The 18028-nt window shown below is 47.9% G+C and overlaps 1 protein-coding gene across 2 annotated transcripts in view; it reads left to right on the forward strand.

Moving 5' to 3' along the window:
• Nucleotides 1–10388: 10388 nt before the first annotated feature.
• PARP12 (poly(ADP-ribose) polymerase family member 12) overlaps nucleotides 10389–18028 on the forward strand; it is a 39305-nt gene continuing 31665 nt past the window's right edge. Inside the window, exons 1-3 of one of the 2 annotated variants that reach the window (XM_064487304.1) lie at nucleotides 10389–10791; nucleotides 14695–14830; nucleotides 16280–16580. In XM_064487304.1, coding sequence (XP_064343374.1) covers nucleotides 10463–10791; nucleotides 14695–14830; nucleotides 16280–16580 — 766 coding nt within the window. In that variant the 5' untranslated portion in view covers nucleotides 10389–10462. The remainder of the gene's footprint in view (nucleotides 10792–14694; nucleotides 14831–16279; nucleotides 16581–18028) is intronic. The other variant, XM_064487305.1, reaches the window with a different exon arrangement.

Raw genomic sequence — 18028 nt, forward strand, 5'->3', positions numbered from 1 at the left:
AGCTATGCCCTCCCTCCAGGGTTTTGAGTAGAAACCCTCATTATCTTCATTCCATTTGAGTACTTCCTGTGTACAAAGCATATTTTCCTTTCTTCCTCAGAATAACCCAATAAGCAAGGGTCTATACTCCCCATCCTACAAGTGGAACCTGGGCCAGAGAGGGTAAATGACGTGTCCCCGTTCACACTGCTGACGAGCCGACCTGGGATTGTAATCAAGGCCCAACTCTAACGGCCATGTTATTTCTCGAATTATTTTTAATTGTTATCTACTTTCAACTATTAAAAAGGAATAGATGCTCTTTAGGGATAGTTTTGTTCTAAAAATTTCTTTGTAGGAACATTTTGGATCAAAAATATATTTTCTTACAGAAGCTTTCTGTCACGCAACTGAAGTGTGAAGTCTACTTTCCCAGAGGCTGGGCGCACATGACAGAACGCTATTATATTCTAGGACCCCACCTTCTGATGAAGAACAGGCTGTACACAAGGGTCAGTGATAGTGTCACAGTACGTGAACCCAGCACGACTTCCCACAGCGGCAGACCCTGGGGTCTGAGTCGGGGCGGCGCCTGTGCACTGTCCACTGGCCTGGAAGGTCCCCGCGGCCACCAGGCTGCTTCTGCCACTGCGCGCCCCACGCGCGCGCCCCTCCCGCCAGCCCTTCCTGGCCCTCAGCTCGGGGAGTGGGTCCTCCAGGTGAGGGAGGTGGCCCAGAAGACCCGCCTCTGCTGCGCCGGCTCTGGCTGCCGGGGGGGCGTTCCTCTCCCACCCGCGCCCATCCGCGCCTTCATCCTGCGCCCCGCCCTCCCCCTTCCTTGCCTGGGCGCTTCCCACCCTCCGTCCCAGCAGTACCCTTTAAACGTTTTGAAGTGCCAGTTCGGAATTCTGTAAATTCACATTCCTTCTATGCTAGAGTCGTGGGGGGGGGGGGGGGGAATGAAGGCCCTAAAAGTAGAAAGTAATACGTGTATATTTCTTAAGTTCTCTTTAAAGGCAACTATAACCTGGGACAAAAGATTCTCAACAGCAGTAAAGAAATAGTATTTGACCTTCCCCTAAGCATTTACTCTAGAAGCTGCCCTACCGAGGGAACTTGATATATTTCAGTTTCTGGAATAATGCAGACCAAGTTAGCAGTGGCTGGTGACCTCTGGAGAAGGGGAGTAGGGACAGGAGATCACTGAGGCTGGGAACTTGCACGCACTTTGGTTTTATGATTTTTTTTCTTTCTTTTCCCCTAACTCAAATAATGTGCCGATTTTGTAATTTACAAAGATGGACGTGTTCTACCAGGGGGTATGGGTTAGCTGCCCTAGGGACACTAATTACATGGTCCTTCCTATTCACACCCATCAAAACCAGGCCCTTCTGCTCCCGCAGTGCTGAGCTGGCAGCCTCGCAGGGCTGGGGTGGGTCAGGGACCCTGAATGGGACACAGAGCAGGCCACCCGGGGTTCTTGCTGTGAAACCCTCTCTTCTCCCCTGCTCTCTGCTCATCTGTGCTTCCCGTTGCTACACCTCTCACTCTGCTGTGTGCCTGTCCCTTATCTGTCTGAACTACTAGCCTGCATTCCCCTGTCATCAGCACCTTCCAGAATTTGGCACAAATCTCACTAAAAGTACAGTGAGTAAACACATGAACAAACATGGATAGTCCTCATTAGCATGCTTCCCTCCCTCCCTTAGAACCTAAACCTTAAAATTTTACTCTAATGCTTTGCTGACTTTACTATACATACATAGATGTGACTTGCTTTGAAAATACAGAATATAGTCGTTGTTAATGTGTAAAACTGTTACAGAATCAAACTTGGGTCTGCTTGCCCATGCACAGTAAAGCCAATCTGCTGACACCAAGTTGTGGTGGAGGAACGTGCAGTGTCTCTTGCAGGGCGCTGAGCAGAGTCCAGGTAGCTGGTGCTTAAAAGACCTGAACTCCTTGATGACTTTCAGGGTAAGGTTTTTTAAAGACAGGGTGAGGGAGAGAGCTGTGGGGTGCATGATCAGCTCGTGGACATTCTTCTGATTGGTTGGTGGTGAGGTAATTAAGAGTCAACATCATCCTTCTTCTGGTTGGAATCAGTCTGGGATCTGCCTGCTTGTGGGCAGTGTTCAGTTAACTTCTTCCACCTGGTACGGGTTTCGGTTTCTGCAAATAGCTCAAAGGATATGGCTCAGAATATTATCTATAGCCCTTGGGGAGGAACTAAAGGTACTTCAGTTTGTTTAATGGCTTAACAGTTATTATTTTGTCTTGCTTGACTGTTTTCCTTTGCGTTTGCATTTTCTCACTTCTCTGATTAAATGTATTCTTTGGAACTGAGGGAAAGCCTAGGAGGCTAAAGTTTTTCTACAAACAAGAGGCAGGCGAAGGATACGGGTGGGTCTGTCCTGCAAAGGCCCCATAATCCTGCTCGGTTACAGAACTACAAAATAGACTAATTAGGATATGAAATGGTTTTTTCTTCCTACCGAAAGGAAAGGAAAAGGTGCTTCCTGAAGGAGTTACTGGAGTCCCCAGAGCAGTATTTTCAGAGATTTGAGGCAGGATCCTCCTTGGGCACTGCTTGCTCTGCTTTAATTCCTGGCAGGGTGATGCTTAGGGAGGGAGTTGCCCAGGGCTTCAGCCGGGCTCACCATGGAAGACAACCCCTAGCTGGCCGGTCGTGGTTGAGGATATAAGTATGCTGAACAGGTAGAGTCTCTGGCCTGGAAGATTCCAGGTCAGGGAGCGGAGCCTGGCCAAAAGCAGGGTGAGCAGAACACGAGTTTCAGGCTTGGTTCCTCAACTCCAGATCAACTCCACCTGGTGGAGACACCTTACACTTCTGTATCCCAGACCCAAACCCCCACATTCTGTCCCAAATGTGCTCTTTGGTGAACAGCCTCAATCATCTTCCGTTACCCAATTCAGATTCCTGGGTGCTTTTTGCGAATTGTCCCTGTCCCCACCCAAACAATGGTTCACCAGGACTGTCAATTCATCCTAATGGGCCTTTAGTCCACCTGCTCACGATTGCCACCACCAACCTCCTCAGCTCTCACTGGAGCTCTTAGGGTCAAGACCAAAATCCTTAATGTGGTATACCAGTCAGATGTACATTCAGCTGTAGGGGAGAGAAAACCCAAACCACAAATGGCTTACACAAGATAGAAGGCTGGAGAGAGGCATTTGGGACAGGGGTCTACTTCACAAAGTTGTCAGGGGCTCAGATCCATTCTATTCCTGCCGTTTTTAGTGTATGGTTCCCACTTCACGATCCAAGGTGGCTGCTTAGGTCTTCCAGCCAGCAAAGGGGAGGAAGGGTGAACCTATAATCACTTTATTCTATAATTTCTTTATTCTTGAGTGGTCTAAAGCCTGGGCTTTGGAGGCCGCAAGAACTAAGCCACCTAATGTCTGGGTGACCTTGTGACAAGTTACTTAATCCCTCTCAAATGAGTCTCAATTTTTTCAGCTCTGAAATGGGTTTAATAGTAGCTTCTACTTCATTTGCTTATTATGAACAGTAGATGAGATAATCCATGTAAACCATTGGGCATTGTCCCTGGCACAGAGGCGCTGAGTAAATGGTGGTAGTAGTAATGGTTGTTATTCTTTTGTTCCCCAAGTCTGTTAATCTCTTATTATATCAGAATAACCTTGAGGACAGGAACCAAACATGACTTTTGGACCTTCCACATCTGTGCACCGTGCCAATCACTGACTAAGGTTGTGCTACTTTTAATATTTGTCACTGCAGATTCCATCTTCTTCCCTGGGCTGTGTTTGAGCTGAAGTAAAAACGTCTGCCTCTCGTCTGCTACTTGGTTTGCCCCTCGGCTGCTGCTTCCTGTTTCTCCCGTGGGTCACCGCACGCTTTACATCCGCTCTCTACCTGGATCTCCAGGATCTGCTCTGCTCTGTAAATAGTCCCACCAGCTGGTGCTGCTCAGCAGACAGGGAAGTGAGATGGGAGGGACCGCTCTGTCCTTTACAGTCCTTCCCTTGGCTTCCCACAGGACCCCCCGTGGAGACAAGCATACTAACACACACCAAAGGGTGTGGGTAGTTGAAAGGAACTGGGAGAAAACTTCTCATTTGTCCATTAAATATGGTTATCCCTTACAGCCTGAGGGAAAATGAACCATTTTCTGGGACACCTCACTCCCTGGCCTTGTATCTATTTTAAGACCCTCTTTTTCCACTTTTCCTAAAAGGGAGATCTCTTTAATCAGTTCTCTGTTGGGGTTCCCTGGAAGTTGCTGATAGTACCCTCAAACTGTGTCACTGGGAAGTTTAATAAGAGGACCGTTTACAAATGAGCATGCAGGGACGAGGGAAAGCATGGACAGACGGTGAGGTCTACAGGGGCTACTTCAGAAGGCAGGAGCCATCACTAGTCCTGAAGGATGGAGCGGGGGGAGTTACTGGAACACAGAGGAAGAACCCGGTGGAGAGGGCCTCCCATGGGAGCTGTGGCCTCTGGCACAAGAATACAGCTGACCACTCAGGAGGAGAGCTGGGGGTGTAGGCGAGTACCCTAGACTCTCTCCCACCTCCTGCCAGGGCCTCCCTCATGGGTAGGGCCTGCCGGAAGCTGGACAGTCAGGAAGCCCCCTGACCATGTCTGTAGAGGTCAGTATCCAGGAGCACACAGCAGGGTGGAGGAGACCTGTAGGGATAAACAGAAACTCTCCAACATACATCCTCTACTCTTAGAAATTTCCATACCACCTCTTAAGAAAACCAACTCTTCCTAAAAAAAAAAAAAAAAAAAAAGACTGATTTCACCCCAGGATACAGCCTTCAGCAGTCTGCAATAACCACCAGCAGGGATTTCCCCAAAGTCTGTTTTATTCAGTCAAGAATCATAATGTCGAGGGAGGGGGCGGAGGGCATGAAGGTGAACTTGGGAGGCTGGGGAGGACTGCAACACTCCAAAGACTGTCTGCCTCGGAGATTTTCTTGCCAATAGGAGGTGAAGGAGTGCCTATTCTCATTGGTTTGGGGCCTAACTACTTGTATGAGTTTGCTAGGGCTGCTGTAACCAAGTACTGCAGACTGGCTCACACAAAAGAGCTGTATTTTCTCAGAGTTCTTGAGGCTCGAAGTCCGAGATTAAGGTATTGGCGGATTGGTTCCTTCTGAGGGCCAGGAAGGAAGGATCTCTTCCAGGCCGCTCTCCTTGACTTGTAGATGGCTGTCTTGTCCCCACGTCTCGTCGCATCATCTTCCCTCTGTATGTGTCTGTCCAAATCTCCTCTTCTTATAAACTCACCAGTCATACTGGATTTAGGTCTAGCCTTATGAACTCATTTTAATTTACTTAAAGACCCTATCTTTAAAGACCGTATCTCCAAAATATGATTATATTCTGATGTATGGGGGAGTTAGGATTTCAACATGTACATTTGGGGGGGACACGACTCAACCCACAACAGTACTGGATCCAGTTACACATAAACAATAACCCTCAGAGAGTAAAGCTTGTAATCCCTGTTTAAAAAAAGAAGAAACATTTTTCTTCCTACCACATTGTCTGCTGAGAGTCCCCTGACCACAGTAGTGGTGGCCAGTGCATTAGAAATGGGGCTGTTTACAGGGTCATTGGCCTGCTTATCATCCTTGAGATGGCCCCTTTACCTGGGCCAGATGAAGTGCGGGGGCAGGGCTTCTCGCCCCACAGGTATCCAGAGCAAATCCCCAGGGATGAATGCAGTTCCATCTGGGTGGTGTGATTATGGGGAATGTTTGCTATCTTTATCCCTTCCTCTAATATTTAATGAATATTAGGTACTGACTGGGCCCTGGGGCCCTTGTTCAATGGGAAAAAGACAGGGCTGCTTCTATCAGAACAGGGGTCATAGCCAAGGAAACAAACAACATGCTAGTCATGGGGACAGTAATGCCGCCTGGTCAGGGGTCACATGCTGTCCTGGGCCTGGTGTTAAGCCTGGTCAGCGGTGCAGATTTCCTCTTCTTCCGTGGGGAATCTCTCTGCTTGTCAGTGATGTTCTCGTGATCCAAACTGTAGAGCGCACCGTGGACACTGTCTGCTCCACCCAGATGCCTTGGTTCCTTGACTCTATCTATGTGTCCATCTGCAAGCTTTGCCCATGTGCAGATGCAGAGAGTCAGAAGGGCCTGGGGCTCCACTTCCACCCCGCCCCCACTCCCCTGCAGGCCTTAGCCAGTGCGGGATGGATGCTGGTGCGGGAGTGTGATGGCCCAGAGGAAGGCAAACTCACAGTTGATCCTTGTTATGCACAGATTCTGTGTCTGCAAATGTGCCTACACACCAAAATTTATTTGTAACCACCAAATCGTGTGTGTGGTGCTTTCACGTCATCGTGGACACACACAGAATGAAATACTCTGCCTCTTGTTTCAACTCTCATACTGGAAACAAGTGTCCATTTCGTGGTCTATTTAGTGCCATGTTTTTTGCACTTCACTGCTTTTTGTTGGTGATTTGGCTGCTTAAAATGACCCCGAGACCTAGTGCTGAAGGTCTGTCCAGTATTCCTAAGTGCAAGAAGGCTGTGATGAGAAAATGTGTTACAGAAGCTTTGTTCAGGCATGAGTTACAGTGCTGTTGGCTATGAGTTCAGTGTTAATGAATCAACAGTATGTATTAAAATGAGGTGTCTTTAAACAGAGACCTAAAAAACAAAGTTGTGCATTGATTGGTTGCCAAAAATGTGACCAGAGGCTCTTAGGAACCTAACCCTGTATTTCCCCTAGGAGCAATGATTTGGTATTCATTAATTCAGTGTTCCTGGTGACCTTATAGAACATAACCACCATGAGTAATGAGAATCCACTATACTTTCCAGACTCCCTTGTGTGTTCAGGCTGAAGCTGGCTTCTGCTTATGAACTCTAGCATCTCCCATTTTTTAAAAAAACCAGTTTCTCCTGGGAGCACTTCCTTAATAAATTACTTGCACAAGAATCAAGGTCTCTACTTCAATAAATAAATTTTGTAAAAACTTAAAAACCAAACCAAACCAAAACAAAACAAAAAAAACAAGGGTCTCAAGTTCTGCTTCTGTCCTGAAAGAGAAGGGCAGCACTCTCATCTCTTTGCTCCCAGGCAGTTCCTTAGCCCCTGGGGAAAGTTTATTATATAGGTACTCAGACAATGAGACTCCCACATTTCCTATAATACACGCTAAAGAGGGGCCATGCAGTGACTGTTCCCAGAGCAAATGAGGTCTGCCCAAGGTGACTGCTACTTCCCATGAACAGCAGAGGGACATTTTAAAATAGGTTCTCTCCCTGTATCAGAATTTAATTCCCTCATAAGCAAGTCTTAAGTACGTTTCAAGTCATCAATTTCTGATCACCATCTTCTATCCTCTGGACTTACTTTCTATGTCTTCATTGTTATTTATATAATTTGTCTATTGTCTTTATTTATTTATAGTCTTTATTTATCTATTATATGTCATGTTTTCATCCCTGCAATGGTTTTCTTGTCTAACCTGGATGGCCAATTCCTGACTTTTCATACTATCTCTTATACTCTCTTCACCTCCGCTTTCCTTCCAACCCAGATAGGTTTTCATGATCTATTAAGACAATTTCTCCTTTGTGAAGGTCCCCCAAAACCTGTCCTGAATGCCCTCCCTCGTACCCAAAAGGCAGAACCCCAGTCCAGGTTGAAATGAACTTCCCTGCAACTCAGAAGCAACTGATCTCTGCTGGAAAAAAAAAGCAATCACATAGTCAGGTTGACTGGTTTAAGTTTAGATTTATGATCCTCATACTTACATGGGACTTAATATTGTCTGGCACCCCCGTGTTTTTGTGGTAAACTCGCTCTTTCATTCTCTGAAACAAGATATGAACCCTGGGTCCTGTCGTCTCCCTCCCTAGCCCCGACTCTAGCCCCCCTCACAGCTGATAATCCTTTTTCACATCTCACCAGAAAAACAGAAGCTTGAAGTAGTTTCCTGGGCTGTAATAACAAATTACCACAAACTGAGTTTAACACGACAGAAATCTATTCTCTCACAGTTCTGGAGGCTAGACATCTGAAATCAAGATGTCAGCAGGGCTGTGCTTCCTGGGCCCATCCTAGCTTCTGGTGATTGATGGCAATCCTTAGCATTCCTGGATTCGTCAGCATCATTACCATCTCTGCTTCCATTGTCATATTGTAAGCAGGTAAGGTAGGGGGTCCCCAGAGCAAGAAAACCAGGCATGGCTTTCTTGACATAAGAGAAGCCATTTTAGGCCCAAGATATTTTGTGATCTAGGCCTGGCCACAATGCATGCCGTTAAACAGGTTTCACAGTAATGATCTTAAGGGAACAAGAGAACAAACTGTGATTGGGCAAGAGAAGTAACAATAGCAAACATAACAGATCAGTTGTAATGACTCTCAGTTCTGTTTCAATGGTAAAGACTAGCCTTCTTGAGCTGTTTTGAAGAATTCAAACCCCGGTCAGATGCTCAACCACCAGATCAACAAGAACTTAAGGGATGTTGACCTTTCCTGACCCTCATGACTTCAATCAGCTAAAGCTTGGACTCTGTCAATCTTTGCCCCAATTCTATGCTGACTCTCCTGCTCCAGCCCTTCATGAATATGCATATACCCTTAGCTTAAAACTTCCCCAATTTTGCTCTTCCGGGAGACGCTGCTTTGAGAAAGATCTCTGGTGTTCTTAACTGGGGAACCCAGTTTTGGGATAACAACATCACCCTTCCTTTCTTCTAAAAGAATGCTATTTTACTGCAAAACAATGCTAAAGCCACAATTAAAATTAAAACACTTAAATTAAAAATTAAAATATTGTTAAAAATTAAATTTTTACACAATTAAACATTTTTTAGAAACAATTAAAACCCAAGAGAAAAAATTGCCCCATTTCAATTCTTAATTCATTTTCATTTATCCATGTTATTATCTACTCTTTATCTACATTTAATATTTAATAGATTTTTTGCAGTTTTGTATTCATATTAGTAGAATTTCATGTTCACTTTAAGTTAATATACCGTATTTTTCCCCACAACCTTTCCTCCCCTCATCCCTCCCTTAAGGCTTTCCCAGTACTTGGGACTTTGTACTCCCTCCAACCAGTGTTAGTGTGGATGGCAACGTGTGTCCTTAACTTTCTCTGCCCATTCATAAATATCCTGCCACCTTCACAAATGGGATTCTCTTCTTGCTATTGACTTAGACATTTGTATACAGCTTTCTTTTTTCACTTAACAGCACATCATGGATGTCCTTCTAGGTCAATAGACAGAGATTTAATGCATGCTTGTTAGAGCTGTATAATCGTCTGGGTAACCGTCAACCCCGTAGCTCCCGGTACCCTACATCCTCCACACAAACACTTTTTTTACCCCAGGTTTAACTTTTCCATCTTTTATTACTACACAAAATAAGTAAAAACAAAAACAAAAACAAAACAACAGCAACAAAAACTCCCTAACTGAATTAAATCTTGACCTTTAGAAGAAAATCTCCTATACATATTCTACTAGCTTTCTTGCCTGCTTGCTTGCTTGCTTTCTTTGAGTTATATAGTCAGTTTACAATGTTGTGTCAATTTCTGGTGCACAGCAGTTTTTCAGTCACACACAAACACTTTTGTACATAACTTATTATTTACTGTTCCTTTTACTTCTAGAAGATTCCCAGAAGATGGCTGGGTCAAGGGTCACCCACATTAAAATTTTTAATAGCCATTCCCAGATTACTGCCCCAAGCTCTAACACTTCACATTTCTCTCAGTAACGGTTGTGAGAGTCCCTCTGCCCCCAGTGGTCTTTAATAGTCAATCTTTATTTAGCCGGGCTGCGGAGAAAACGGATTTTCCCTTTCACGTGTAAAATAAGGGATTCACTGTAGGCACTGGAAATAAATTAACAGTGAAGTCCGTTTTGCAATTCGGAATGACTGTTTTCACCTGGGATGGGACCCACGCTCCTCGCCCCCAATTTCCGTGAGCATCCAGGAAGCGGAGTCCGGCTTCTGGGCCGTTTCCCCGCCGTTCGCAGGTGGGCGTCCCAGGCTGCTCCGCCCCAGCGCCGGGCGCAAAAGGTGCCGGTCCGCCGGCCGCGCTATTTCCAAACGCCCGGGACTCGGTGGTGGGGGCGGCGCCCCTCCCCCACCCCCCCTCGCGCGTGGTCCGGGCGAACGCGCTTCGAGAATCGCAAAGCGCGACCTGAAGGAAGCGGTGGCTCTTATTCTTTCATCGCTTTGAGGAACCCGGCAACGAATCCCTGAGAGGCCGAAGAAGGCCCTCCGAACTTCCGACGGGACGGCGTGGCGCGTACAGCCGAGGGCCGTGAGGCCGGAAGGCGCCGAGCCGGGCTCAGCTGCGGGCCCGGGGGCGTGGCAAGGCCTCCTGGGTTCTGTTTTCCCTGGGCCCGGGGGAGCTTTCAGTTTCGTTTCCAGCTGGCGTCTCTACCCGGCGGGAGCCGCCCGCACCCCTCCAGTCCCCGGCCCGACAGCCATGGCGCCCGCCGCCCTCCTCCGCGAGGTGACCCAGGTGCTGTGCGCGGCCGGGGGCTCCATGGAGCTGGAGGAGCTGCGGCGCCGCTTGCGGAGGGAAGTCGTCGCCGAGGTGCTGGATCGGCTGCTGAGGGAGCGCGGGCGCTTTGTGGTGGCGCGGCGGGCGGCCGAGGCCGGCGCGGCGGCCGTCGAGCGCGTGGTGCTGGCCGTCTCGCCGCTGCGCCTTTGCAGCGCCCATCAGGGCCCGAAGCCGGGTTGCGTGGGGCTTTGCGCGCAGCTGCATCTGTGCAAGTTCGTCTTCTACGGCAAGTGCAAGTTCCTGAGGGACGGGTAAGGCGCCGCGCCTGGAGCCCGACGGCGGGGGTGGGGTGGGACGGGGGTGGGGAGCGGCGGGGGTGGGGCGGGGCGGGGGGGGGGGGAGCGGCGGGGCGGGCGAGGGAGAGGGCGCCTTCACTGCCAGCCCGTTCTTGGCCCGTCTCAAATTCGGGGAGAGAGTGAGTTGGCTGTTACCTGGCTTCTCCTTAATTCCCCTCAGCGAACATTTATTGAGCACCTACTGAATACCTGGCACTGTGCGCGGGACTCCTGCGGTCTCAGAGTGACTTAGAGCCCAGTACCGGGTGGGACACCCTGGGGGTGGTAGTGCTAGGGTGGGGGTGGGGGAGCCCTGGCCAGGGGAGCGGGGAGGGATCTTTAGAAGAAAAGGGGCTGCGTCTGGCTTCCTCTCAGAGCCCGACAACGCCGCGGTCTCCAGAGCTTGCTTTGAGCGCCCCACAGAGGAGCGCTTTCTCTGCCCGGCAGACAAGGAATCTTTAAAAACTTCTGTCAGTTCTTGTTCCGCTGTTTACAAGCTGTCTTTGGCTTCAGTTGGATTTGGAATAAAGTGAAAGCTCCCTACTGTGGCCCACAGTGTCTCTGGGGAACTGGTCCCTGCCGGCGCTCCATCCTGGGCCCCTCCCGGATGCCCTTCGGTTCCTGCAACACCCCCAGCCTTTGCTTATCTGGTGGCCTCTGTTTAATTCTCTCATCATGGCCCCCAACTCCCCCTAGTAAAATACAAACTATGGCGGCAGAGGCACCTCTGTCTTGGCCCTGGCTGGCCTCTTCTGGTCCTCAGTAATGTGCTCTGCACCTAGCAGGTGCTCAGTGAGATTTGTGGAATAGATTAATGAGGTTGATGGTAAAGAATTTAGATCTCACCCTGAAGGTGATGGGGTGTCAGTCAAATGGCAGGAGAGACCAGCTACCAGGTGTGTATTTTAGGAAGATACCTTAGTGGTGTGGGTACTGATTTAGAGGAAGATGTGATGGGGACCTGTTGGGAAGCTAGTCCAATTATCTGGAAGAATGAGTTTCTTCCTTTTCTGTTTTTCCTGCCTTAACACAGTAGACATTATTTCTTACTCACATCAGGTCTTGGAGTGAGGCTTAATAGTCAGCATAGGGTAGGGGCCTTGATCCATGCAGTCATTTAGGAACCCCGACTGGCAGACCTAAACTCTGCCTTCCTCAACCCATGGCTCTTAAGGCCGTCTGGGCATCAGGTTCCAAGGAGCAAGCAGGTGGAGAAGACAGACAGTAGAGGGCTGGTGGGAGGTTTTTAATGGGCTAGAACTGGGGTGGTAGATATCTTTCTGTCCACATCTCCTGCACCACAAGATGTCTCATGACTGCCTAGATGCAAGGAGGGCTGGGAAATGTGGTCCCTGGGAAGCAGCTGCCCAGAAATACTTAGATTAGAATATTCCAAGGCCCAGACAAGACCTTAAGAGGAAGGGCTGTATGTGTGAGAAGTGTGAGAGAGATGGGGAGTAGGTGAAAGTTCAGTGACAGGATATGAGAGAGGTGATGACTCATTTTTCTTTGTTATTGTTGACTCAGAGATGGCTTCTTTCTTACTGTTGACAGAGAGCAGCAGAGGTTTTTGTTTTGAAGCATGCCCAGAGGGTAGCTCTCCAGGTCTGACGCTTGGGAGGACAGCTGGGGCCCCAGATGCTGGTTCCTGGGAGTTGTTGGGATATCTGTGCCATGGCTGCAGCACCAGGAGTGACTCTGATCCGAGGTGGAGGCTAAGGGTGGAACCCCGGGGCAGCTGGGCCTTCAGGGACTGGTGGAGAAGTGGCACCTGAGAGAGGAAGGAGGAGCAGCACCTGGAGAGGAAGGTGGACACAACAAATGGCGGGTGGAGAGATCTAACGATGGGGACAACTGGCAGATCTTGTTAATGTCCATTTTTGGTAAAATAAAGATGGCAGTCCTATTAGGCTAATTCTCAAAATTTGGGGTCAGCTTTTACTGGTCTTAAACTGGACATCTTGTATTTGTTGGCCTGGATGATTAGAGTTGTCTTATTTTTTCCCCCTTCCTTGTGATTTACACAGGATAGCTTCTTGAACCTTCCTTCCATGTTTCTGGGCTGCATAAGGAAGAGTGGGTGTGGTCATGCTTTCCCTGTGAAGCTACTTGTCTTCCTCAACCACACAGTCAGCTGTCTCAGAAACAGATCATCATTGCTGCTTTTATTCATTGGCGACAGCTGGAAAGGGTCCCAGGTCCCTGATCCCATCCTGTGCTTAGGGGGCAGTGAACAAGGTGGTCAAGAGTATGACCCTTAGGCAAGCCTGCCTTGTTTCAGCCTTGGCTCTCCTCGCTAGCTAAATTATCTTGGGCTAGTTATTTCTTATCTGAGCCTCAGGTCTCTTATCTGCAAAATGGGACAATATTACCCCATAGGCTTGTTGAGGACAGTATGAATTAACTTACAAGACATCTAGGCAATACCTAGTGTGCAGTAAGTACCCAACGAGTTTTAGTTGCCACCATCATCATCATTATAATTACCAAGCCCCTCTGCCTAGAATGTTCTGCCCTGCTCTTCTTGCCTGGTTCCTCAACCCTAAGTATTTAGCTCAGGCTTTATATCTTCCAGGCACCCTCCCTTGATAGCTTCCCCACTTCTGTCAGGCTCAGGTGCCCCTCTCTGTGCTGATGTATCCTGAGCACAGCTGATCTTGCACTTCCCACAACGTTTTAGAATCATCTATGTCTACATCTCCACTAGAGAGGAGGAGAGAGGTTGGATGACTCCAAGGTCTTTGGCCTGTGCAGTGGAAGAGGGAAGTTGCCCTTTACTGAGACAGGGGAGCCTATGGGATGTGCAGGTTTGGGGAAACAGATCAGTGGTTCAGTTTTCTTTTGAGATGGTTATCGTAAGCATGGCAGTGTCTGCTATTTACCTGACTTTTGTGGGTCCTTTTGACCTAGGTGATCGTTTGAAGGCTTATCTTTGGATTACTGGGGCATAGTGCCAGTGCTCGACTCACAATGAGTGTTCGAGAGGGACTTGGTGATCAAAAGAATCGGGGAGGGAAGCAGAAGAAAGGGCTGGGCCTCAGTGGTGCGTGTGTGTGTGTGTGTGTGTGTGTACATGTCTGTAACCATATGCTGTCCACATTCATTCATTCAGCCAATGTTAAATGGCAGTAAGTGCCCAGTGACTGGCGTGCTGTGACTGTGGGGAATGGCCCTGTCCTCATCAAATACCTGCTGAGAGGTGCCTCCTAGACCTCGCAAGGCACCATCTCTTCCTTTGTAAATAAGCTTTTTCCTTTGTAAATAAGCGCTACATTTTTCCCTTCAAATGACTTTTTTTTTTTTTTAATGGAGGTACTGGGGATTGAACCCAGGACCTTGTGCATGATAAGCACTCACTCTACCACTGTGCTATACCTGCTAACCCCAGCAGTATATTTTTTCATCACATAGACATGCTGGTTTTCTCTGGTGCTTCAAAACAATGTCAAGGACTATTCCTGAAAAATTATCTTAAAGACTGATGTTACCAGCTGTGTTAGTTTGCTTGGGCTGCCCTAACAGGGTACCATGGACTAGGTGGCTTAAACAACAGAAGCCTACTTTCTCACAATCCTGGAGGCTAGAAGTCTGAGGGCAGGGTGTCAGCAGGGTTGGTTTCTCCTGAGGCCTCTCTCCTTGGCTTGCAGATGGCCGTCTTCGCCCTGTGTCCTCACATGGTCTTCCCTCTGTGTCCTGATCCTTGTTTCTTCTAAGGACACCAGTCAGCTTGGATTAGTTTCCCCAGTGATCTTGTTTTAACTTAATCATCTTTTGAAAGACTCCAAATACAGTCACTTCTGAGGAACTGGAGGGTAGGACTTCAACATGAGGATTTGGGGGAGACATTTCAGCTGTGACACCAGTTCTGCTTCTTTGCAGGAAGGACTGTAGGAATGGTCACAACTTGATGTCCAGTCACAACATGAGCGTGCTGAAAACTCATGGTGTGGACCACCTCAGCTTCAGAGAGCTCTCTGTGCTCTTATTTCAGAACGACCCCTTGCTCTTGCCGGAGGTGAGTGCCAGGAGGAGGGTGGGTCTGTGTGTAAGTGATCGGGGAGAGGCCAAAAGGTTGAAAGACAGGAAAATATGGCAGAAGACAGGCCAAGGACCCCATTTTGACCTGTGGGATCTGCCTGGAAGGAGACCTGGACTGAGTTCCTGGCTCTGCTGATTTTTAGATCTGCAACCTTGGGTCAGCCTTGCCCCTTCTTGAAGCCTCCTTTCCTTCTATGTCAGTTGGGCTGGTACCTTCTTTGCAGGGCTACTGTGAGTGTGGGGGACCCTGTTTGGCCAGTGGCTGCAGCAAATTGTTACCCAGAGCTGAGGGGATGGAGAGATTCTAGCCGCCCCTCCCCGTCTAGCAGGACTTGGAAAAATGCAGGTATCGCCGGACCCAGGAGGTCTGTGGGGACGTTTTCTAATTTGGGTTGATGTGACTTCTCATACTGCATTTCAGACATTAACCACTTGTTTTGAAGCTTGCTGCAGTGGTCATGTAGGAGTTGGAGTCCTCTGAGGAGCAGACACCAAGATGGGTTAGGAGTATGAGAGAGTTACTGAGGGGAGGAGAAAAGCTGGGTGAGCCTCCAGGTGTTGATGGTTTCTGACGTCTGTGGCAGGAGAGGGGGAAGGAAAGGGACTGGGTTGAAAGAGACCTGACTGAAGCTTCTGCCCAGCCTACGAGAGTTCTGAGCTAGAGTCACAGTTGGAGGTGTCCTAGGTCTGGATTCTTTAGCCTTCTGGTGCATTTTTACCTCTCGTTCAATGTAATGCCTGTGAATTGAGTGGGTAGGCCCTTGGTGGTCTCTGGCTTGGTTCCCATCTGTAGGAATGTGGAAGGTAGAAGACCAGGAATAGTTGATTCAAGTCCCAGGTTTACCAGCAGCCCAGTTCAGCAGACAGTGTATATGCCAGATGAGGTAGATAGGTGTGTGACCTAGGGCAAGCCCCTTAAGCTCTCTGAGTCTCAGTCTGTGCTTGAGAAATTGCTGTATTTGGCCTTTTTGAAGATGCTTTAAACCCTCAGAACCTCTTTGGCCCTGAATTGGAGAAAAAAGAGTTGGGAGAGACTGGGAAAGGGACAGTCGGCGAGTCAGTGGGGGAAGGGTGTGGGCAAAGTTGAGGGTTGTTTGGTTGCTACTCGGTGAGTCACGTTAAAATGTCTTACGTGAAGGGAGCTTCTCTGATCAGTTGGAAGTTCTTTGGATTTTCCTGGTGGAGGGGCTTGTCCTGAGAAGTCTGCTGCCCACCCACATCCCATTTAGCCAAGGGCATGTGCTAGCGTCTGTCCATCTACTGCTGTGAGAGATGGTCTCATAGCTGTGTGGTCCATGTGAAGGACGGAATCACAGCCTTGGCTAGGTCTCCAGAGGAACCTCTTCTAACCAGTAGCCTCGTCAGTAAGGGGGTGGTGTTGTGTGAGGTCTGTAAGCTACTGTCTTTTTTCCTTCTGTGTTAACAGATCTGCCTTCATTACAACAAAGGAGACGGACCCTACGGCTCTTGTTCCTTTAGAAAGCAATGTATCAAACTCCACGTCTGCCAGTATTTTTCACAGGGTGATTGCAAGTTTGGCACTGGCTGTAAGAGATGCCATGATTTCTCTCATTCTGAGAATCTGGAAAAACTGGAGAAACTGGGCATGAGGTCAGAGCTGGTGAGCCGGCTGCCTTCCATTTACAGAAATGCTCATGACATCAAGAATAAGGGCTCTGCCTCCATCAGAGTACCACCTCCTCCCTCTAGACCACAGGGGACTGCCGGTAAGGCTCTGAGCTGGGGCTCCTGGATGCCAGCTGGCCACTGAATGGAATGTGTATGACTTCGGGCAGCAAGTCTGTGCTGCTTTGAAAATGCAGTCTGTGATCCCTTCCTAGCTAGTGGGGTTTGTGAGCATGAGTTGAGTTGAAATCACAGTTGTGAACAAGCAAGACGTTTTGAACAAATGCCAAGACATTGATGTTGACAGTGGGTGAATTCCCTCTGGGCCTGATCTGCACAGAGACGGAAGATGCTGCTTCTGCCATCTTTGTTTTCTGGTGAGGAACCCCAAAGTTAAGAGTGCTGTGCTGTACAACTCTAGGGCCATCCTTTGCACGGCATTCTGGGTTTTTTTTTGGTTTTTTTTTAGTGAGTGAATGAAGCATATTTTAATTTCAGCTGGCTTCTTGACATGAATAAATGGAATTTTTTTCATCACTGTAATTTTATTTGTTCACTGCTTCTGTCTAGATGACACTTGGGCTGTAGGCACTCAGACGTTTGTTGAATGAATGAACCTGCCAGGATACTTTTTTTTTTTTCCTTGAGTGATATCAGGCTTAGGGACAGGCAAATGGGAGAAATTTGAGCAGAGATTGTTTATTTAATAAGCATTTCTTGAGTCCCTGATGTGTGGGAAATGAATACCGTGGTCCCTCAGGGAGGATACAACACCTTGATGTCCTTTGGATTTCACAGTATCTGCTGTTGGCCGGCCATTCTGATGATCCATTTTTTTTTAAAAGCTTAACAAAATTTTTTTTGTAATGCTTTTTTTTTTTTTTTTTTTTGCAGAGGGGAGGAATTAGGTTTGTTTGTTTTTTTGTTTGTTTGTTTACTTTAACGGAGGTACTGGGGATTGAAGCCAGACCTCATGCATGCTAAGCATGCGCTCTACCACTGAGCTGTACCCACCCCCTTGATACATGTTTTCATTCAACAAATTGGAGTCCTTGCCACTTGCTGGCCACTGCCCAGGCCCTCAGGTGACTGAGACATGGCTCCCCCGACTTGTTAGCTGTAGTGATAATCCAGAATTTTTAAGAGCCCACTTTCTAAAACATCAGATGACCAGCAAACAAACTTATCATTCTAATTTATTTATTTTATTTTTTGGTGGGGAGGGAGGTAATTAGGTTTATTTATTTAGTTAGTTATTTTTAGAGGAGCTACTGGGGATCGAACCCAGGACCTCCTGCATGCTAAGCATGCACTCTACCATTTGAGCTATACCTTCCCCCAAACTTATCATTCTAATCTTACCTGATTTTTATATTTGAAAATTGTCCTTGCCATATGTTTTTTCTTTATGTTAGTTTTCGGTTAATTTCTTTCAACAGTAGGAAGCCTAGAAGTCAACAGGTTTTGCTTTCAGTAGATCTTCTAAGAGTGTTAGTTGGATTATGGCCTTGTTAGAAAGGTAGGGGGAGGATCCCTGCTCCTGCGGAGA

Source organism: Camelus dromedarius, chromosome 7, assembly GCF_036321535.1.
Source record: "Camelus dromedarius isolate mCamDro1 chromosome 7, mCamDro1.pat, whole genome shotgun sequence".
In the NCBI taxonomy this organism is placed as follows: domain Eukaryota; kingdom Metazoa; phylum Chordata; class Mammalia; order Artiodactyla; family Camelidae; genus Camelus; species Camelus dromedarius.